This window comes from Pollicipes pollicipes, unplaced genomic scaffold (assembly GCF_011947565.3).
Source record: "Pollicipes pollicipes isolate AB1234 unplaced genomic scaffold, Ppol_2.1 Scaffold_7261;HRSCAF=8764_pilon_pilon_pilon, whole genome shotgun sequence".
NCBI lineage: Eukaryota > Metazoa > Arthropoda > Thecostraca > Pollicipedomorpha > Pollicipedidae > Pollicipes > Pollicipes pollicipes.
Window position 1 is genome coordinate 60,024,453 of NW_023597054.1, and position 22,036 is coordinate 60,046,488.

General features: G+C 61.1%; 2 protein-coding genes across 2 annotated transcripts in view; one reads left to right on the top strand and one right to left on the bottom strand.

Moving 5' to 3' along the window:
• The window catches only part of LOC119111831 (F-box only protein 21), a gene marked incomplete in the record, with an annotated part of 18,832 nt that extends 14,309 nt beyond the window's left edge, over nt 1–4,523 (top strand). Inside the window, 1 exon segment of the mRNA XM_037235666.1 lies at nt 3,375–4,523. Coding sequence (XP_037091561.1) covers nt 3,375–3,730 — 356 coding nt within the window.
• Nucleotides 4,524–4,674: 151 nt separating this feature from the next.
• Nucleotides 4,675–21,558, bottom strand: LOC119111689 (cytochrome P450 315a1, mitochondrial). The gene is made up of 7 exons (XM_037235495.1): nt 21,525–21,558; nt 20,645–20,945; nt 11,850–12,031; nt 7,863–8,072; nt 7,220–7,383; nt 6,784–7,032; nt 4,675–6,415 (listed from the first exon to the last, which is right to left on the bottom strand). Exons 1-7 carry the CDS (start codon nt 21,556–21,558, stop codon nt 6,023–6,025), a joined length of 1,533 nt encoding a protein of 510 aa, XP_037091390.1. The 3' UTR covers nt 4,675–6,022.
• Nucleotides 21,559–22,036: the final 478 nt, after the last annotated feature.

Genomic DNA, 22,036 nt, shown 5'->3' on the forward strand with positions numbered 1-22,036 from the left:
GGCGCGTTGCTGAACCAGGCCAGGTGGCAGTCGCCGCCGGCGGCCGGCCGCTCGAACGCCTGGATGACGCTGAAGGGGCCCGTGTCGAGCAACAGCAGGCCGCCGTGCCGCTGGCCCAGCAGAAGGTAGTCGTCCGAGAGCGGGTCCCAGGCGAGCGCCGTGACGGCCGCGTCGCCGTCGGCCTCGGGCAGCGGCACGTGGCGGCGCACGCGGCCGCTGGTCGGCACCACGCTCAGCGTGCCGTCCTTGTGGCCGACGGCGAGCTTGCGGCGCCGCGGGTGCCAGACCAGCTGCTGCACTTCGGAGCTGAACGGCGCGGCGCTGTCGGGCCGCAGCGGCACCGGCGCGCAGCCGTCCAGGCAGCGCCAGGCGAGCAGCGGGCCGCGCGCGCCGCTCACCGTCAGCAGGTCGGGCTCATGCGGGCTCCAGGCCACCAGGCGCGGCGTGCTGTCGAGCGAGACGCGCGCCACCACGCGCTGCTCGGCCACGTTCCAGGCGCAGAGCAGACGGTCGGCGCCCGACGTGGCCAGTAGACCGCCGGCCAGCCAGTCCAGGCAGGTCACCAGCTTGCTGTGCGCCGTGAGGATGCAGTCGAGGCGCCACGCGTTGCGCGCGCCCTCCTGCCGGTACACGTACACCGACTGGGTGGCCGCGTACGCGAACCAGGGCGGCGCGGCGGCGCACACGTTTGGGTTCCAGGGCTGGCTGCCGGCGGCCAGCAGCCTTAGCTGGCGCACCGCCTCCATGGCCGGCCGGGGGCGGCGCCGGGCCCGCTCTGGCGCCGTCGCCGGCGACCCGCCCGCTCGTCGCACATCGATTCGGCAGGTCGATGGGGCCTGGTGCAAGCCGAGCTAGTGCCGGTCGGCGGGGCCGCTCCGCCCAGTGGTCAATACGGGTACCTGCCCTGCAGCCCTCCCCCTCCCGCCCCCCGGCCGCGCGGCCGGCTTATGAAGTGGGCGGCCGCGGTGTCGGCGTGCCCTCCCGGCGGGGGCCTGTCGGAGAGCACGCACGCTCCCCCACGCTCCCCACAGCTGCTCTCACAGCGTTGTCCGGCGGCCGACTGGTCAGAGTCGGACCAGCTCGGGCGCGAGACGAGTGTCTGACAGCCGGCGGCGTTAGCGCGGCTGTGGAGCGCGTCGGGCCGCCGGCGGTGGCGTGCAGCACGTCGTCGGGGCGCGCCCCGGACCGCCGGCCGGCGCCGTGTGCACGGCCACCCCGGTGATATCGATTGGGAGTCGCGTGAATGGTCAGCGGGTCGGGCGATGTCTGAGCCCTCCGCACCCACCCCCACCCCCACCCCCACCGCTCCGCCTTCTACCCCTGTTCAGGAGCGGCGTGTCAGCGCGCTGGAGGTACCGCAGAGCTGGTGTCGGCGCGCTGGAGGTGCCGTAGAGCTGGTGTCGGCGCGCTGGAGGTGCCGTAGGGCTGGTGTCGGCGCGCTGGAGGTGCCGTAGGGCTGGTGTCAGCGCGCTGAAGGTGCCGTAGAGCTGATGTCGGCGCGCTGGAGGTGCCGTAGGGCTGGTGTCGACGCGCTGGAGGTGCCGCAGAGCTGGTGTCGGCGCGCTGCAGGTGCCGTAGAGCTGGTGTCAGGGCGCTGCAGGTGCCGTAGAGCTGGTGTCAGGGCGCTGCAGGTGCCGTAGAGCTGGTGTCGGGGCGCTGCAGGTGCCGTAGAGCTGGTGTCAGGGCGCTGCAGGTGCCGTAGAGCTGGTGTCAGGGCGCTGCAGGTGCCGTAGAGCTGGTGTCAGGGCGCTGCAGGTGCCGTAGAGCTGGTGTCAGGGCGCTGCAGGTGCCGTAGAGCTGGTGTCAGGGCGCTGCAGGTGCCGTAGGGCTGGTGTCAGGGCGCTGCAGGTGCCGTAGGGCTGGTGTCAGGGCGCTGCAGGTGCCGTAGAGCTGGTGTCAGGGCGCTGCAGGTGCCGTAGAGCTGGTGTCAGGGCGCTGCAGGTGCCGTAGAGCTGGTGTCAGGGCGCTGCAGGTGCCGTAGGGCTGGTGTCAGGGCGCTGCAGGTGCCGTAGAGCTGGTGTCGGTGTATCCTGCAGCGTCACAGGGATGTATTGCGAACGTTTGCGTGGCTTTGCTGCTGCTGCTTTTTAACTTGGGAGTCGTGCTGTTGCATGACCCTGATGCACTCTCGCGCGTCACCCATTGTCATTACGGCGATGGAACCAGATGCTATTTGGCAGGAGTTTCCTCTCCCGCTTCGCTTTGCCGTCACCGACATGAGCAAATTCAGTTGGTGATCTGTGACATTCCTCAAGTTTCGACTCCAAAAAATCAAGCCCAGTTTTGCCATGCATTGAAACCTCTGGAAGGTGGGCTTCTTGTGGACGCTTGACGGTTGCCGCGCCCTGCCCCGTCAACCTACAGCTATATTGGGACCATCGATTGTGCTGCTGAGTCGAGATGTGGGCGTTTATTTATAGCAAATTATGTGCGATAAATCAAAAGACAATTTGTTTTCGAGCTCCATACGAGGCCCCGGAAGTTTCCCGTGATTGAAATGGTTGCTTTACCGATAGTGGACCTACAGTCCTGATATCGCCCCAATGGTGTGTTACTTTCTTCCGCCATAGCCCTGCTGTCTTAGAAAGGGGCACCGCACGAAGATGAGACGAATACACGCACGAAGATCAGACGAATAGATTTGGCTCATACATTGTTACAGACCCAACTTTTGCTTTGTTTTACTGTGCTTGTGCGGCCGGTAGGCGTCTGCACCCGTCCGCCCAAGGAGGGTCCGGAGCGGACAAACCCCCTGCCCTCACTTCTGAACCGTGCTTGTGGAGATGCTGTCCGTAGCGGATAGCGGGATCGAACGGACACCCATCTCAGGTGTGTCTGGCGCATACGCTGGTGATCGACTGGCTCAGACTTGCGCTGGCTGCTGGGCGGGTGGAGTAGCCCCACCTTGTCCAGGTCTTGTCCCGTCCATAGAGGACCTGAAGCTGACCGGCATTCTACCTTCTCTCGACCCACCCTCCATGTTTGGTCTTATCCCGTCCACAGAGGACCTGAAGCTGACCGGCATTCTACCTTCTCCCCACCCACCCTCCATGTCTGGTTTTGTCCCGTCCACAGAGGACCTGAAGCTGACCGGCATTCTACCTTCTCTCGACCCACCCTCCATGTCTGGTTTTGTCCCGTCCACAGAGGACCTGAAGCTGACCGGCATTCTACCTTCTCTCGACCCACCCTCCATGTCTGGTTTTGTCCCGTCCACAGAGGACCTGAGGCTGGCCGGCATTCTACCTTCCCTCGACCCACCCTCCATGTCTGGCGTTGCCCCGACCACAGAGGACCTGAAGCTGACTGATTTGCCAGCCTTCGCCGACCGCTCGGCTGCGTTCGGACGTGTGACGCTCCAGTGCCATCCGCAGAGAACGTGGAGCTGGCGGATGAACCGTGCCCCATCGGACACCGCGAGATCGGACGATACTTCGTGCGCTACGACGGCCGACGCTATGTGCCAGTGGCGGCGTTGGCGCAGCGCTACCCTGACCCGGGCGAGACGGACGCCAGTGACGAGGCGGAGCCTGCCGGGGCCGCCGGCGGCGAGCAGGAGCCGGCCGGAGCCGCCGGCGGCGAACCGGGGGCCAGCGGCGCCGCTCCCGGGCCGGTCGGCGCGCTGCCGACTCTGGTGGAGGAGGCGGACGAGACGGAGGAGGTGGTACTGGAGGAGGGCGAGCCGCTGGAGAGTGGTGGCGGCGGGGTGGCGCTGGGAGACGGCCGCTGACGGGGGCAGCCGCGCCGAGGAGGGGCGGCTCCCGACCTGGCTGTGATGGCCCCGGGCCGGTGCGTGGTCGCTGATGGACTGAAGCCACCGCTCTTGAGCAGTGGTCGTACCGAGCTAGCCCTGGTACACATCACACATCAACCAAGGCGTGGAGTGTTGCCGGGATCTATCCTGTGGCGTGTTTGTTTTCTGTTGGGCTGCCGTGCCGTGTGTTCCATGAATATTATCGCCTTGATTCTGAGCAGCTTTATACTGTTTAGACGATAGATGGTGCACATCCAAGGCATGGGACGTTGCCGGGATCCCCCGGCATGATTGTTTTCTGTTGGGCTGCCTTTCCGTGTGTTCCATGAATATTATCGCCTTGATTCTGGTCAGCTGTATACTGTAGATATGATAGGTGTAACCCTGTACAAGATGCATGCGGTGTTTTACAGGCGCTTACTAAAGCCATTTTGATACGTAGTTGTGCCTTCTAGAGGCGCAGTGTGTTGCTTCGGTGTAGTCAGGCTTGTTCGGTACAACTGAGACCGGTGCCTTCACTTCATTCGAGATGTCAGTCTGTCTATTTGTTGCAAGAACTGTGTGGTCTGTCCGCCAATTTTATCATCGAATGGAACTCGCCGGTTGTGTCTTGGCAGCCACTCTTCCAGGTGAATGCATGCTGCCACGACTATGTGACTGATTTGCAGTTTGCTCAGAATCTAACATGTCTGATTAATGCGAAGGCAACGCGTTCTACCACCATGTGCTGGCACAATTTGTCGCTTAAATAAGTATAATGACAACAAATGCTTGTGTGTCATTGTATGCCAGCAGCTAAGGTGTAAAACCGCGTGCAAGGCAGTACAAGACAGAACAAGTACAAGTGCATCACGACATAAATACGCGCTTCCTTCAGCGCGGGGCCACGTCCCTCCAACGCGGTGGCATAGACAGAAACAAAGCATCGGTTAGGCTTGAATCGCACAGGCGCTGAACCAGAGATGTAATTATAACAAGGTGCTCCACTGCAGCAGAGTGGGCGGAGAGATTCATACTCCATGAAACCACCATTTCCAGCCGTCTGCCCGCCGCGCCCGCTCATGCCCATTTACGTCCGCCAGCAATGGCAACAGGTCCCAGTGGAAAATAGAACGCTTAAGAGCAAACAAAAGGTCACACAGGTGCGTGTTTGGCGCCTGTCATCGGCGATTGCTTGGCGGTCGGGTCAGCTGATGAAACCGGACATGTGCGGGCGTGGTGGAGCCGAGATTTGTGCTCTCGGCAGCAGAACGAGGTACGAAACACACCCACCAACAATCAACAACGAAACAGCCACAGACAACGCCAGCGCGACAGCAGCAGCGAAGCTCACAACCAGCAACAAAAGCACGTACCCTGTTTGATCGTCTCTGCGGTGAGAGCGGGACGCGGTGTCCCTCTCCTCTCGGTGCGCCACTATGCTCGGTCAGGTCTCGTGTCCCCGGTCCAGACTGATGCCCCGAGTCATGCTGGTGAACAAGGACTGCGGCAGGGGATTCTGATCAGGCTGGACTACTTGAACCGGACTGGCACCTGGACCAGGCTGAATCCCCGGATCAGACTGGCCCCTGGACCAGACTAGCACCTGGACCAGGCTGAATCCCTGGATCAGACTGGCCCCTGGACCGGACTGGCACCTGGACCAGGCTGAATCCCCGGATCAGACTGGCACCTGGACTAGGCTGAATCCCTGGATCAGACTGGCCCCTGGACCAGACTAGCACCTGGACCAGGCTGAATCCCTGGATCAGACTGGCCCTGGACCAGACTGGACTCGCTGGACCAGACAGATGGTCCCAGACCAGCCCAGCATCACTGGACTGGTTCAGTGTTCCTAGACCGGCCCTTCCCAGACCGGCTCAGTGTTCCCAGACCGGCCCAGTGTTCCTAGACCAGTTCAGTGTTTCTGGATCGTCCCAGTGTTCCCAGGCCGGTCCGGTGTTCCCAGACCAGTTCAGCGTTCCCAGACCGGCCCAGTGTTCCCAGACCGGCCCAGTGTTTCCAGACCGGTTTAGTGTTTCTGGATCGTTCCAGTATTCCCAGACCGGCCCGGTGTTTCCAGACCAGTTCAGCGTTCCCAGACCGGCCCAGTGTTTCCAGACCAGTTCAGTGTTCCTGGATCGCTCCAGTGTTCCCAGACCGGCCCAGCGCCTGTGAGCCGGGCTGATGACCTCGCGCCGACTCAGGACCCAGTCTCGACTGGCCGGGACCTCTGCCGGAGCAGACCCAGCACCCCGCGGCGGGCCGACGCCGCCGGCCGCGCGCCGCCTAGTCGCGGCGCGGCCGCAGCGTCAGCCGCAGCTCGTCGGACATGACGCCGACCATGCGCATCAGGAAGGCGGCCGGCCGGTCGTTCTCCGCCCGCAGCCGGAAGGTGTGTACAAGCCGCGCCAGCAGCAGCTGCATTTGCAGCTCGGCCACCCGCTTGCCGATGCAGCCGCGCACGCCGGCCGCGAACGGCATGCAGGCGTGCCGGTGCTGCCGGCCGTGCTCGTCGTGCACCGAGCCGTGCACGACGTCCTTGCCGTGGTACTCGGCGTCGGAGGCGGGGTCGGCGGGGTCGGCTGGCGACCGTAGCCAACGTTCGGGCCGGAACGACAGCGGCTCGGCGAAGTAGCGCTCGTCGCGGCCGGACGTGTAGAGGGACACGCAGAGCGGCGTCTGCCGGGGCGGGGCGGGAACGTCAGGCCCGGAGGAAGCGCGCGACGCCAGCTGCTACCGACGCTGGAGAATGGGGAAGATTCACGAGCTCAACATGTGGAACGGATTTTCACGACCGTCTACGGGACATGTGAAAAAGCGCTTAAACTGCGTTATACGAATATGCTGCGTTATATGCGTGTACTATGTAACATGTGGACACGAAAGAGCCCTTGTCTGTATATCCATGACCCCCACAGACAGACGCATGGTGTGACGACAGGCGCGTCTTAACCGGGCGGGCGTATGTTACCTGGTATATCTTACCCCGGCCGGTATTTGGTATCTGGTATATCCCCGGCTGGTATCCGATATCTGGTATATCTTACCCCGGCCGGTATCTGGTACCCTCCGATGACGGTGTCCGCCTGGATGAGGCGCGTGAGGAACGGCGCCACCGGGTACATGCGCAGCGTCTCCTTCACGATCGCCTTCACGAGCGGCACGCGGTCGATCTGGGCGGCTGTCAGCTGCGGCGCACCGGCTGGCGCCACCTGTCGGATCTCCGCCAGAAGGCGCTGCTGCAGCGCCGGGTCCCGGCCCAGCTGGTAGAGCGCCCACTGCGTGCTGTGCGCGGTCTGCGGGGCGGGGAGGCGGGTTACAGTCCGCCTGGTGAGGTGGTCCACAGTGTGGTGTAGGAGAGCTGGTGGGACAAGGAACGAGTCCATAGCTCTTGCGGTCGTCAGCGCGACTTAACAAAGAGACTGGCTCCGACCAGGACGGCGCGCCCCCAAGCTACATCCTCTCAGCGCCCTCAGACCTCACCGTGTCGCCGGCCGCGAGGAAGAGGTCGGCCACGATGCGGACGATGTCCTCTCGGGTCACGTCCTCGTTGTTTTGCATGATCTCGGCGATGATGCCGACCGCCGGGTTCCCGGCCGCCAGGTGCTGCTCAACGTCCGCGATCTTCTGCTCCACGTACGTCCGGCCTGCGAGGACGACGCTGGTGTCAAGTGCGTCTCGTGGTTCTGGCGATGACGTCGTGGTGAATTCATCGCCGCCAATTTTAAGATGTTTAGAAATTGCGCCGACGCTCAGCATCATCGCGCAGCCGAGCACGACATATTGACGGCGCAGCAAGCCACGCATCCTCCTGTTCATTGTAAATGAGTATCTGCTGCCCACATCCATATTCATTTGGACGAAGGCAAAACATCATGCACTGCTTTTTTGTTTCATGTAATTGCAATCCCACTGTCTCCAAGCGGTGCAATATTCGCCGCAGTAGCGCCACAAATGCTACCAACTGTGTTCTCGTGACACGCGGCTGTTACAAGGAGCACTCTTCCCAGTCTACAATGACACAAAACGCAACCCAATCGTGTTCGGGCTGCTGCATAAGCGAGGACCGGAGACTCGGCGCCTGGCGCCTCTCTGCCACGATCGGCACTGGGCCCCGTCCACTCACAGATGTCGAGCCCCTGCTGGACGGCCGTCTCGAAGCGGCGCCACTCTGGCGCAGCGTCCTGCGCCGCCGCCGCCGCGTCCATCGTGCTCAGCGTCGCCGAGCTGCTGAAGATCTCGCGCATGAGGCCGGCGAAGCGACGGGTGTCGGTGGCGGCCGTTGGCACGCCGGCCACCCAGCCGAAGCTGTCGCCGAACAGCAGCGCTGCCATGACTGCGGGACGGGGCGGGGCGGGTCAGAGAGGCGCCGGGCGTAGCCGGTCGGGGAGACGGAGGGAGCGGGCCGGAGGGCGATGGGGTCTGTAACGAGGCGAGCTCTCGGCGAAGGCGGGGTCGGCATCTGGAGAACCGTCGAAGTAGGCAGGTGCGAGTGATGCCGGGTCTGTACCAGTCGGAAGTGTCATTGTGGGCGGGTGAAAGGGGGTGCACGCTCTGTATCGGTGAGAGCTATCAGAGTATTGGCAGCCTTCCAGCGGTGCCGGGTCGGTGAATTGTTGCGCCGTCAGGAGGGGGAAAGGGGGGGGGGGGGTAGGGTGTGTCCGCACAGATCGTGTCTATTGGGCGCTTCTCTACACATGCTGACGGCTCACTGACATCCGTCTGCCCGTCAGGCCGTTAACCAGCTGCACCCGTCCGCGTCTGTCCGCGATCAGTTCCTTTCTCGCCGGGTTCAGCCAGCTCATGCTCCAGTCAGTCTGTCGGGTCGTCGGCCAGCCTGTCTCAGGGCCGTCGGCAGACCACGCAGCCGGCCGGTCCGTTAGGGAATCAGCAGCCCGCAGCCACGCTCAGCTCGGGTCCCGTTAACCTATCGACGCCGCGTCGTTCGTCACTGTCACGCGTCGGCATACGACGGACCGGGCGGATCCCCGTCACTGCATCTGTAGCGGTACTGCATCCTGCAGATCCGACACGCTGCCACCACGTAACACTCCACGAAGTCGCGTACTCCTACGTTGCAACACCGAGCTTGCAAGGTACGGCCAAGACAGCGCTGCGCACTCCGGTCGGTTGTGTAACACTTGCTGATGGGCACAGTTTCTCGTCCGATGACGTCTTTAAAAAAGGAGCCCTCGCCTGCAAACATCCGCGCAGATGTCCTTCGCTGGCACGGCGGCGCGCGGCAGCCCCGATGCGCGCCCTGACCCAGCGGCCGTCACCGCAGCGTGTTTGTAAACAGCGGTCAGGGCGCGGCGGCGGCGGCTACCGAAGCGACCAGGTCAGGCGCGGGGCCGGGGTCGGTGCGGCCGACCCCCAGAGGTCAGCCGGTCACGCCGCGTCGCAGGGGCTGACGCAGCGGCGGCGGACGCCGCAGGGCGGTGCGTGTGTCACCGGTGCGGCGCGGTGACGTCGGCCGCCTGGCGGGCCAGGGCGTCTCCTCATACCGTGACGTCACGAACCAGGGCTGAATCGGAGCCTCGATTGACGCGACGTGTGGACATGACAGCATCCCCGTGTCCACTTCCGCGGCGCAGGCGAGCTCCCCGAAAGGCAGACGACCGCCGCCGTCGAGACGTCTATCGATGTGGCCCATCGAGGGAGGCCGGCCGGCCAGGCGGCGCTGCCGTCGCCGGCCGTGCGGGGTGGGCCACCTTGATCTGGGACGCCGCCGCCGCCGCCGCTCCCGGACGCCGAACCGGCCGGATTACTCCACAAATGACGCCGGCTGACTGCTGGTGACGATGCAGCGCTCGTTTTGGAGGTGAACGTCCTCCTGGCCTTGTGGCGGGTTCTGGACTGAGGTGGGTGCTCGCGCTCTCAAGCACGGGCACAGACTTAAAAGGACAGTGGTCCCATCGCTCTACTTCGGGAACATATATGCGTGTTGGGCGTCCAAAGGATTTGGAAGCTGCACAGGACGGCCGAGTTAAGTGGCCTGATACTCCATTTGTGAACATGGCCGTCTGCGCACCGTAGCTGAGAACAAGGGTTATCTCGGAAACGAGTTTGCAGTTACCACGGCTTGCTGGTACTGCATACTTAAAACGACATCAACAGTTGAAACGCACCGTGTTCTGAAAAACTGACATGCAACGGTGGATTTGTTCGAGTATAGATCCAAACCAATGCTGCGACAAAACTCTGCATTGCTGGGTGTACGGTGAGTGCGATGGGGAAAGCGACTCAAACCTTCTGAAAAGGAACAATTGTCGTGTTGTCTGAGTGTCTATTTCCGGATTATCCTCTTGTTATGCCACCGTGAGCGATTCGGACACTCCCTACTCCTTCACTCCGGGCGGCAACAAAAACCCCGTAGTGTGACAACGTATCTCCGCCCCTCTCTGCGCCCAGCCGTACGTAATTCGTAAAGTATAGTACAAACGGCCTCCCAGTTCCACTTCTTTGGCCCGGTAAAAAGTGGCATGGACAAAAACACGTCTGGTTACCGATCCCCAACCGGAACAGATGCGCAATGGGAAAGGGCAGAAGGCCGGAGCACCTGAGCCAATAGAAGGCAAGCTGGCGTCGGGTTCAGAGTTGAACCACGTCTGAACCACGGCTAAACCACGGCTCAAAGGCTGGTCGGGCAACTGGACGGGGACTGAGGGTATGCTGGCTGAGAGTATGGTGGCTGGTGCCGGGCTAAGAAAGACCGCGGCTCTTTTTACGCAGCAGCGAGTCACACGAAAACCCGTCGCCAGTTTCTCTGAAACGTTGAAACACCAGCACTTTCTCCTTTCCAGATTGAAGCTCGGTAGAGAGCTGGCTTGTTCTCGGAAGGCCCATTTCTAAACACGGACGGGTCCCTCGAGGTGCGCAGCACGTGCTGCATTAGCATGCGCCGCACCGGCGGGGGCCGATGCATCGGACGCACAGAATAATGGCGCGGGTTGCCGGCCCCCGCGCAGCTCCGCCCGAGCTACCTGGGCCGCGTTCCCCATCACCAACAGCTGTCCACAAGTTGCAACCTACGACGTCAGAGGTAAGTGCGTCACAGCTCCTGCGGCTTGTAGGATAATCGCTGATCCATGACGTAGGTATCGCGACGTTAAGGATACCAACTAAGTAGGTACTCTGCCAGTGGGGAACGCGGCCCTGGTGTTATCGGGATTGACTGAGGACATGTAGTACCGGCGGACACAGAAACTCAATCGCGTCAGGTCAAGCCCACTTGGACCCTCGGCAGCTGCGACCGCATGCCGCCGCCACATCTCCAGCCTCCGCCGCCTGACAGCTCAGGACACGCGTCTGGGCTCTGCTGCCCACCTATGAGCAGCGCACTTGACGGACGGGGAACGACTGGCCGCTGGCTGGCCGGCCGCAGGAAGACGCCACGCGCCGTGGCCAGAAGGTGAACAGAGCGAAGCTGTCCGGGCGGCGGCCGGGGATAGCCCGAGGCTGGTCTCCAAACAGGTTTGGCCTTAATAATGCGGGCCAGTGTCAGGATCGTGACCGTCATTTGGGTGCATCTGTGGCCTTGGCTGCGATGTGAACGAACGTGAGTTGACCCGAAAAAGCGCCGTCTCGCGGCTCACGGTCTCCGCCAATGCACACAGCTCTTTGGGGGAACGTCTGGAATTTGCGGTAGCGTAGTTTAAATTAGAAGACCGTCAGCTTTGCAGCAGCGTAGCTTAAAAAGAAGACTGTCGCGCTGTCGCTCGCGTAATCGTGTGTACGTCAGACATCAAATCGAAACATAAGGACGTCAAAGGAAGGGATGGTGGAAGGCCAGCAATCGCACCCTCATCAGCTGCAAACTTTACAGAGAGCTGGACCGGAAAGGTCATTATTTATTGCATGACGAATTTTGCCCTTCTATGCACTTTTAAAGCCTGCCCGCAGCTCGCAAAACAAACTCAGATTCAGACACAGATTCCACCCCGCCGCCTCAATGCTACATCGGTTCTCAAAATATTCCTTGGGCCTAACAGGTCCCGACATCGCCCTCGAAAACCCACCCTTCACAAAACTGGCATGAGGTGCGTCCAGGCCGGCCGAGGGCCGCCACCACCGGCGCTAGGCGGCCGCCTGTCGCTCTCGGAACTACACTCACTCTCGACGCTGAAGGTGTACAGCTCGTCCTCGGTGTGGCTGACCTGGCCGCCCATCTGGTGGTGCCAGCGGCGCAGCAGGCTGCTGATCACCTGGTTGAAGGCGGCCACGTGCCGGTGCGGGCTAGGCTGCAGAAGGTAGCGATTCATGATGCGCCGGTGGTGCTGCCACCTGTGCCCGGTCCTGCCGAACCACACGGTGCCGGCTGGTGTCACGAACATTGGAGTGAGGTGGCGGCCAGCGACTGACAAGCTACGGTGTACAAACGGAATGCTGCTCAGCAATGTGCAGCGTACAGGCGGGTATACCGTGTCACTTGTACCGCAAGATTACACAGTATTTGGTAACTCATCAAGGTTTGTGGAGTGAACATTGTGATAAGTAACGTTGGCACGCCAACCAATGACGCAGGTTGTAAACTGTCTTATGGCTTTATTAGATCGGTCATGAATAAACTTATTCGGCCGAACCAGCGCAACACCTGCATGATTTTGGTTTATGCTTGGACTCATTTTCGCATCATCCGAAATCCAGATATGTTCACGACGGCACTGTGAAAACACCCAAGTGCGTTCCGTAATAGAGCAAGATGTTGCTTTGGGCGGTCTAAGGGTAAGGTCAATGGCGCGTTCCTGTACATACAAGGTCAAGGTAGCACCATGATTCCTCAATAATCACAAAGATAAACGGACCTTAAACTGCAAAAGCACGCAGTTTGCCAAATGCGGTCATGATGGCTGCTCCCCAAAGGCTGATGTGCAAATCAAACCCAGCAGCTTAGCTAGAATCACGCCGCAACACAACTAAAACCGTTATTACCCTTTCGTAGTGCCCCGCTGACCTTTCGGTCACCCCCGCCACCATTCACAAGAGGCCGGCGGTCACCCCCGCCACCATTCACACGAGGCCGGCGGTCACCCCCGCCACCATTCACATGAGGCCGGCGGTCACCCCGCCACCATTCACATGAGGCCGGCAGGTCACCCCGCCACCATTCACATGAGGCCGGCGGTCACCCCCGCCACCATTCACATGAGGCCGGCGTGCCTGCCGAGGCCCCGGCCGCCGCCAGTCCGTTGCTCCCGGACGGGCGCCCCTGACGCCGTCCATGTGGACGACCGCAGATGGCCTGGAGATGGCGGGGCGGCTTGTGGCGTCGTGCACCTGTCTGCAGGCTGCAGGCCAGTGGGACGGAGCGGCGCGCCGGCCTGACGAGCCGCCGCCTGCCGTCCCGCCGGACACTGCGCCCGCACCCGGTGAGCTACCCGGCACGGCGCGTGCCCAGCACGCCGTGGTGGGAAGTGGGCTGTTCGGTGGCGCGGCGCGGGGCGGCGACGAAGCGCTAAGGCGTTATGTACGGTGATGTCGAGACCGGCCCCACCCTGGCTAGAGTCGGCCAGTGGTTAACAGTCTGTGCAACAACCCGGCAGCACCGGGTGCGACCGGCTGTTGCCGGGCGACCATCGTGTGTACGCTGGTCACTGTAACAGTGACCGACGTACACGGCACGGCGTGTGCGACAGTGCGACGCACGGTCGTGCTGCCCGACTGAACAAGGCTCGCTGAGAGGCTGGGAGGCTCGCTTTGCCCCCGTCGAGGCGACCTGCCGCCGTGACCTATGCCCCGGACGGCGCGGCAGGCCGGCGGCGCACCCGACTCCGGAAACCAAAACACGGCTCGGGTGCTCTGGGTCACGACCTCGTGAGCCTCGTGCCGGTCGTCGCTGACCGGGCCGGCTCGTCTTGCACTGACCGGAGCCGGCCGCCAGGGCCGTGTACCGTCTCGGTGGCGCAGGTCGTGATCTCCAGGCCGGTCTCTGTACCGTGTACCGTCTGCGGGAGCAGGTCACGACCCAAGCGCTGCCGCTGGCTGTCGTGGCATTCCGGAATGGAACGCTGTCATGGGGCATGGACCCCATGTTGGAAACAGCGTTGGGGAGGACCGGATCTTCGGCGCTCGGTACCGTCAGCTACGTGGGGTTTGCTCGGTACCGTGAGCTACGGTGGTTCGGTCGGCCGTCGCGGACGTGGGCGCCCGCCGTATTCGCGGTGACAGACGGAGCGGGGCACGCCAAAAGGAAACGCGATGACATTTTCAAATGTGGCAGGCCGGAACGCGGGAAAAGGTCTCCGTTGGTCGCGGTGATGTGCGGGTCCACGCGGTCCGACCGACGCCGTGCCGATGTTTAATCCCAGCAGATCAGGACTCGTGAGGCCCGGTCGGAAAATCGCACGACACACGTTTGGGTCAGATGTTAACACATGTGGTGCAGGACATACATAAATGATGTAGTCTTCCAACAAAGTTAGAATTAGAACAGCCCAAAGGTCCACACGGTACCAAGTCGTAAGCGCACTCTCTGGTGGGAGCTCAGTGTTGATGCAGCTTTTGTTGTTCCCTGGGGATTACGAGCGCATCGACTGTTCAGGTTGTATCGTGCCTACTAATGCGCGATTCTTCCACACGAGTTGATTCACTGGCTGGTTTAAGGGTAAAGACGATTGCACCGTTTGCAGCCCCGAAAACTGGTTTCACGACACAAAAAGCTGTAAGTTGCAAGATTGGCCGCGGTAGCAACACATCAAGAAGAAATACATTAACAGCCGTACACATCAGTGCCACAACAGGGTGTGGTCAAACTGTTCATTTAACATAAATGCGTGGAGTGGAAGGCCAACTGCCTGCGAATCCTACAACACTATAATACCGTAGATTTACGACAGCAAACTTCTTCGAGAGCTCTGTAGCTGGTAATGGGCGCGAGCATGAGCTCTTTCACAAGTATGTCCACGAATGGAAGCCAACGACAGCTATAGTCAAATACGACAGACGAAAATGTGCATGCCTCGATCCCGACTGATGGATTTCAGCACACATGCCTCAAGCCGTCCGGCATTCCGAAGCAGCAGAACAAAAGACCACGTCCTCCAAGGTCAAAGCGGCCACCCGCTTTGGTCTAGCGCGCCGCGGGACGCCGGGCTCGGATGACGGTAACGGGTGGATCAAGCCCCCGTGGAGGAGCACCACCCACGCCGGACCGGCCCGGCGGATCGTCGTCACGAGCGCGCACTGCCAGACCCGGAGCCGGCTCGTGCCCAGCGCCGCTTCCTCAAGCCTTCTCAGCTCTGGTGGGCTCGGGCTGCCACGGTCCCATCCGCCCCACGCGGCGGCGAGGAGCGGCGCACGCTGGCCGGACGCCGTCGCCCAGCCCGCCGCCCGCCGGCCGGAGCCCCGCTATCAGGTGACGCTGCCGTTTTGGCCCGGAGCGTGCGGTGCTGATTTGACCTATGCCGACCGATCGCGAGCTCCGACGCCGTACAACCGCCGCGGCGCGAGCTCCGTCGCCGCCCAGCCGCGGCGGTGCGAGCTCCGTCGCCGTCCAGCCACCGCGATGCGAGCTCCGTCGCCGTCCAACCGCCGCGGCGCGAGCTCCGTCACCGTCCAGCCACCGCGGCGCGAGCTCCGACGCCGTCCAGCCACCGCAGCGCGAGCTCCGTCGCCGTCCAGCCACCGCGGCGCAAGCTCCGTCGCCGTCCAGCCACCGCGGCGCGAGCTCCGTCGCCCCCCCCCCCCCCGCTCTCAGAAAGACGCGGCATCCCCCACGACCATTGACCGGATCGGACAACGGTACAGGGCACGCCACTGGGCTAAACTAGCGGTTCCGATACTGATAACACATCTAGAGCTTCGTGACCAAGGTGCAGAGCAGCTTCCCCGTTTGGTTTGCGCGGCTCTCCTGCCGACGCCGTGTCCGCATGAATGGCGCCGCGTCCAGCGGGCCGCTCGCGCCGTAGCGCCGGTGGTCCGTGCCGTGACGCCGACTGGGAGGCGCACTGTTGTCGGGCGCCGCCGGCCGGCCGGCCTCCGCAGTGCGTCGGCTAAGGTCACCTTGTGTGGCGGGTGGCCGTACGTGCACCGGCGCACTCTGAACCGGCTCCGCCCAACGGCGACAAGAAACCCTGGCACGGGTGACAGCGGGCTCGCTGCGAGGGGCGTAGCAGACGTGGAAGAATTTACGCAAGGACGGCGGCGAGTTGCGATGCCTAATGCAGGGGCTTCTCCGCGTCTCAAAAAATAAATTTCAGAGGAGCTATCGCCTTGGGATCGCCAGGCCCAGCCCACGTAATTCAGTCTGAAGGTTAACATAAATCCAGTCATTCCTGTGTCGTACCCAGCGACCTTTTCTCCTCCACAACCACGGTTCCGAGCTTCTGACTAAGGGGCACCTTCGGGATGGATCTGGGGAGCATGATGCAACTCACAAGTTTTGCACGACGCACGCGCTGTTTTCGTGTGGGAAAGGGGAGGAGGATCGTTAGTTCCTCAACGCATGGTTGGAGGGGAAGGAGGGGAGGAACCGCACCGGCAATTTCCTCTCTTCTGTGAGTTGGAACCTCCAAGTGCCACGTCGAACCCGCATCAAATATTGTATACAAAACGGGTTCCGGGACCATGTTGTCATGTCAAACGCTTCAGTCCCCCATTCAAATGAACCTTAACAGTCTCATGCTACCACATGCCACAGGCGATCACTCACCTCACGCCAGTCAAATTTGGTTCGGCCTGAGACGGGTCTGGTGCCGTTGGCGCATGTCCAGGAAACGCACGTCTTGGCGAGCGAGATAGCTCGTGTCAGAGAAGCTCGTGTCAGAGCTCGCTCGCCAACTTCACAAAACCTCTGAATGATTCGACACAAAGCCGAGGTGTGCACCGCGTCATTCACCCAGCTTACGCGCATATGTGCAACCCCGACAGCATGGTAACAGCAACTCCTGTGAGCCGAACAGGAAGCGGGCCTCCAACACAATGGAGCGGTAGCCATCCCGACAATTCGGTGCTTTGGGCTAGATCAGTTAGCCTCTGAAGGCCACCGCTATGGCGCTTCATCGACCATTGGCACGCCATCTGCCTGCACCGCCACCCGGTGCGATGGGCGGGGAAGAACCGCAGAGCAGTTATGGACATCTAACACATGACGGTAGTTGTGTTGCATTCATCCACTCGCGACCGCTCCGCATTCATTAACGAGACCCAAAACCAAACCCAAACTCCGCCCGGACTTGAGCCGCGGTTCCGGCTCCTCGCGCATGAGTGACGACTTCCCCTGGTTGATAAGAAGTGGCACAGCGTCGGCTATCTTGTGGCCGCGTGACCACGTCACGCCCCCCCCCCCTACCCCAGCTGAGAAAGGGTGGGGCAGCATGGGACGACCGCGCCCGCCTCCGATGCCTGCGCATGCTCGCACCATGGGCTCTGAGCTCATCAGTATGTTCCGGAAACAACACGGCTGTTAAAGCCGCGACCAGGGGCGTTCGCAGGACGTTAGTCGGGGGAGTCAGGCATGAATGAGGGCCGGGTTGCGCCTGTGACTGAGGCCGAGCGCTCGCAATGCAGGGTTTCGTTCTTTGAGGCAAGGGTGGACTCCTAGTCACTGGACTTTGGACCGCCCCTGCGGATAACTGTTGTTTGAGGAAAGGGGTCATTTATTTCACCCACGTCCCTGGAGAATAACAACACACCTGTTATGGTTTAAAAGGACGATTTTGAAGGTGAGACAAGCAAAACAAGCAACACGTGGGATTGAATGCTAACGGTGAGCTGAACAAGACCGGCTGGCGGACAAAAGCCCACCCGAGGGGCGCAGGCGTCGGAACAGCAGCCGGAGGTGCACCCGGCACCCACCGCTCAGCAGCGAGCGCTGTCTTCGGCGACCGACCAACAACCACAGCGCTGCGCCCACTGCCTACAAGAGCCAGCGGTGGCTACCGCAGGCGCGCACTGCGCATACCACGTAAGCCGGCCGTCATCACGTGGGCGCCACGGGAGTCTGTGGGAGCCCTCCGCCTGTGCCGCCCGAGGCTCTGCTGGCGGGGACGACCAAATGGGGCGCTGCCGGACCGCCCTCGGTGCGCTACTGTTTACGCCACCGAACGCCGGAAAGAACGTACCGCAATCAGGGAGGCTGGCCCAGTGGCGGCGGCAGCCCCAGTGGCACCAGCCGGCCCCTCGCTCGCCGCTGGCCTTGGATCGATGGCGCCCAGCTGGCCGGCCCAGCGACGCACCACCAGGAAGACGGCTCCCATTTTTGTGAGCGGGTCGGGCGAGCGCCCAGACGGTGCGCACTGCGCGGTGCACTCTTCCGCGTACAGCAGCGGGGTGCTGCTTTACAGCTTCGGACATGCCGTGGCCGTGGGCGCTATTTAAAGCGTTTCGATTTGCCAATTAAATAACGAAATGTGCTCCAAAGAGGCGAGTAAATTTTAAGCTCAGCCGTGAAAAGTTTTCGACGTTATTCTCAGGACATATGGTTCCCTGGGAGGATCTTCTTTCAGGTCCGGCGGAAGGATGGTTCGTTCAAGGACAGCGGAAGGCTGTGCGGGTTGGCCCTCCGCCAGGTCTGGATGCGCGTGGGCAGCGAGCTACCCCCACCACGCCAATGTTTAATAGCTCCTAAGGACTGATCCATCCCTGTCCTGGCTGCTGACCCCATTCATGAAGGTTTGCACAAATTTGATCCAGTTGAGGCACCCGTCAACAATATCTGCTAACCTTCGTGGGAAAGGGCGTGACCAGCTTGTAACTCTTGTTACGCATGTAACATCTCCCCCCCAGGGCACTTAAAGTCGTCCAGTTGTAAAACTTTTTACCTGCAGTTTTCTTTTTTGCCAGCACTACCGAAACTAGCGACGGATTCGGTGCGCACACACCCACCTCCTGACCCTGGCATTGGCTGGGAGCAACGCGTCCTTTCTCGACCTTGCCTCTGTTTACACCACGTCCGGACGAACTTTTTTTGCCGGGGTACGCGTCGCGTGCGCGCCGGTCGGACCGCGTTATAGGCGGCGCAGCCGCTGGACAGGGGACGGAATGTCAGAGTCTCTAGCCAGGGGTCGACGCGATGCACGTGACGCCGGCTCGACGCGGAAGGTGGCAGGGACGGCACCGGAGGACGTGTTCACCACTGCGGTCGGTGGGGTCCGGGTCCTACTGTCGACTAGATTGGGTTATTGCTTTCGTTGTTCCTATGTGTGGGATAGTATCGGGGTAATTTCTGCTAGGGCGCGAGTTAGGCTAAGGGGCTACTGAAGGCAGTCTATATCAAGATGATAATTTTTGTGATGATGCTCCTGTAGAAGTGTTGCTGACGATGCGGTAAAGATGATTGCATGGATACTAAAGATACGGCGCAAATTATAGAAGCACCACAAAGATCTAGGATAGGACGCCCGGCATAAATATTACAGAAAATCCTTGGAGCGCAGGGTTTAGGAGTGTCACAACTAAAAGCAACTTGAGTATTAAGTACTGTAGTGATATTAAAATATGATTGCCTGGGGGCAGACAGGTTTGCGGTGAGGTTTCATACATAGTGTCCATGGAGTATGACATAGAATAGCAGCGCAGACCACAAAGGTATGCAGAAAAGTTACCAGAAGGCATGAAGTATGCGGTGTGGAGGCATTGGCTACGACGGCATGGGTCGTTACGGTGGGGCAAATTGCACAGGTGCTACAGACAGGTGCTTGCTCTGCAGTGCAACACAGGAACGTATGTAAAGTGTTTCAGAAGACCACGATCGAGTACGATAAAGACGTGGTCACATGTGTGACGGAAGACCACCGCGAATGCACACACAAGTACTACAGAAGAGAATTCCGGAAACACGTTTTCCATGCGTAACAACATCTATTGAGACCACAACACAGACCACTGCGCACGCTGATGTTGCTGATTGTTTACCTCCACAGCGTGGCGTTACAGACGTGCAGAGACGCCTCACTTGTTATCACACCAATGCCCTCGGACGTGGCAACATGATCCCTCAGCGGGGAGCATCTGTGACAGCGAGTAGCAGGACAGCCACGACCCATTGTCGACCCATTGAGCTGGTGCGGTTAGCAGTTGTTTAGCCTTCCAGACAGGTCGCTGCAATCGAGCCGGTGAAGCTGGTGGACTCACGGGACTTGAGCCTGGTTTTCTGGATCTGGAGCGCTCTCTCCGTGGGAGCGACGGAAAACAGCACGGGAGGAAGCGACTCGGTAAACCGACGACGTACGACGGACAACAGCACGGGAGGGAGTGACTCGGTAAACCGACGACATACGACGCGTGCGGTGTCATACACCAGGCGCAGGGTTGCTGGGCCAACCGGCTGGGTCCGACCATTGGTCCGCATGGCACGTGTGCAGTGCCCTCCGGCAGGGTACCAGGCTGCTGAGGCCATCGGTCCGGGGGTGCCGCTGCGGGATGGCTCGAGACCCAGCGGCGCGGAGGGTCGACACAGTCGTGTAACACTCCCAGCTGCCTGCCTCCTGAGCAGCTGGGGTTCCGGCGCTCAACCGAGTCACCCTATTGGACTTGTGCATGAGAGGCGCGCTGATGAGGAAATAGTTGCGGCGCTGTTGAACTCGCCAGAACTCAAGGGCGTGAATGGTAATGGAATTATAAATGGCTGCAGTGCTTTTAATTGACAATTCCACATGAATCAGGCAGCACATGCCGTAAAATTACGAATAATGTTGTCTTGCTGTTCCCTGGACTTTGAAACCACAACCAGGCAGCGTCAATCGCGCCCAAGCGCTGGATAACCAACCACGGCAAGAATCCAACGGAAAAATCGCCTTGCCAGCAATTCGACCAGACCACGCCAACGCGGCGACGCACGTGACGCCGGGCCCCACCGGCCGATTCCCACACCGTGACGCGTCCGGCAGCCAGCCGGGGTCCAGGGGACCGTCCCCTCTCCTCCCGCCGCACCGAAACGCGTCCGGCCGCACGGCCGCGCCGGCCACTCACATGAAGAAGAGGCCGCGCTGGCAGCCGTGCAGCTGGTTGAAGACGCTCCAGGCGGGCGGCACGAGGAACTGCGGGCAGGCGGCGTCGCGGCGCAGCACGTCGCGGATTGACCCGCTCTCGGCCACGAACACCACCTCGGTACCCTGGATGTCCTCAACGAAGAGGCCACCCAGCTGCCGGTGCCGACGGTGGATCAGCTCGTGCAGGTGGGTGGGGCCGCCGGCGCGCGCCAGGTCGCGCAGGTGGTAGCCGGCGGGCTCGGCCGGCCGCGGCAGCTCCCGATAAGGGCGCGCCCGCGGCGCTGCCGGCGCCAACGCCGCCGCCCGCGGCGCGACAGCCGCTGGGCAGGCGCTGCGCGAGAGCAGCCGCCGGCACAGCGCCAGCAGCTCGGAGCGGGCGGCCATAGTGCCGGCTGGACCTCGAGTGCCGCCGCCGCCGGCCGGCGCCGCTCTCATAGGCCGGCCGGCGCCAGCAGGCGGCGCTGCCGGCGCCCGGAGGCGCCTCCGCGCCACCGGTCTCGCACCTCGCCCGAAGTCGTCACGTCACGTCACGGGCTCGCTGGCCAGTGTGCTACCGGTCAGGTATCAAAATGTGATGCACCTCTTGTGCCAGAAATGTCTGTTGTGCATGCTAGCAGAACGCACACCGAGCCGTACGAGTGATTCTGACCAGGCCGTCGGGAAGAGGCTCCAACTTGACCCCTGCATTTAATCTGGTCGGGCTCTAATTCCAGCTTTTGAACGTGCCTATGCTGACCACAAAAGGCTAATCTGACACGGTACACCTGCTACATCCTTGTCCTTGTCCTTCACCGAGCTTGCACGTGTTTGTCTTGCATGCTCGGAATTAGCGTTGTCAAGGCGCTGCGTTCATCACCCACATTCCACTGAAAGAGGCGGAACATGAAAAATCATCCAGTAGTGGAGACCTGTCCCCGTGTTTTGCAGGCTACCAAACACTGATTTCGACAGCATTAAGCCAGTTGAACCATATTACCATACGTTGGACGCATGTGGATGACAATCTTTACACTTTGGAGCAGTGTTTCGATCGGGTATAGAGTACATCATGGCGGAGCAGCTGAGGAGTATCCGCTACTCCTCTCTCCCGGAGATGGGCTATTGAAGACGCCGGAGTCCTGGTAAGTATGCGATAAGATATCTCTTGCACCCGACAGATTAGGGTGTTTTCGAAGGAAAGGCCCTCAAGTGGAGTACCGATCCTCACGTCACGAAATGAAACCATTCTGCTTCAGCTAAGGTGAGCAGCAAATAGATGCCTTTATCATGCTATTTACAAAATGAATAGTACTGACTTACTGACTTGAATAACTTCTGTTCTGCAAACCTGTCTAAAGAGTATCTCCAGAGTATCTTAGCTACCATGACATGC

Bases quoted from the DNA above. Each gene is read 5' to 3' on its own strand.
- LOC119111689 (XM_037235495.1), bottom strand. From the start codon at position 21,558: ATGATTTTTCATGTTCCGCCTCTTTCAGTGGAAT. The intron at 7,384-7,862 runs GTGAGTGGACGG...TCGTCCTCGCAG, and splicing joins CCAGCAGGGGCTCGACATCT to GCCGGACGTACGTGGAGCAG. The intron at 6,416-6,783 runs GTAAGATATACC...CCGCCCCGGCAG, and splicing joins GGTACCAGATACCGGCCGGG to ACGCCGCTCTGCGTGTCCCT.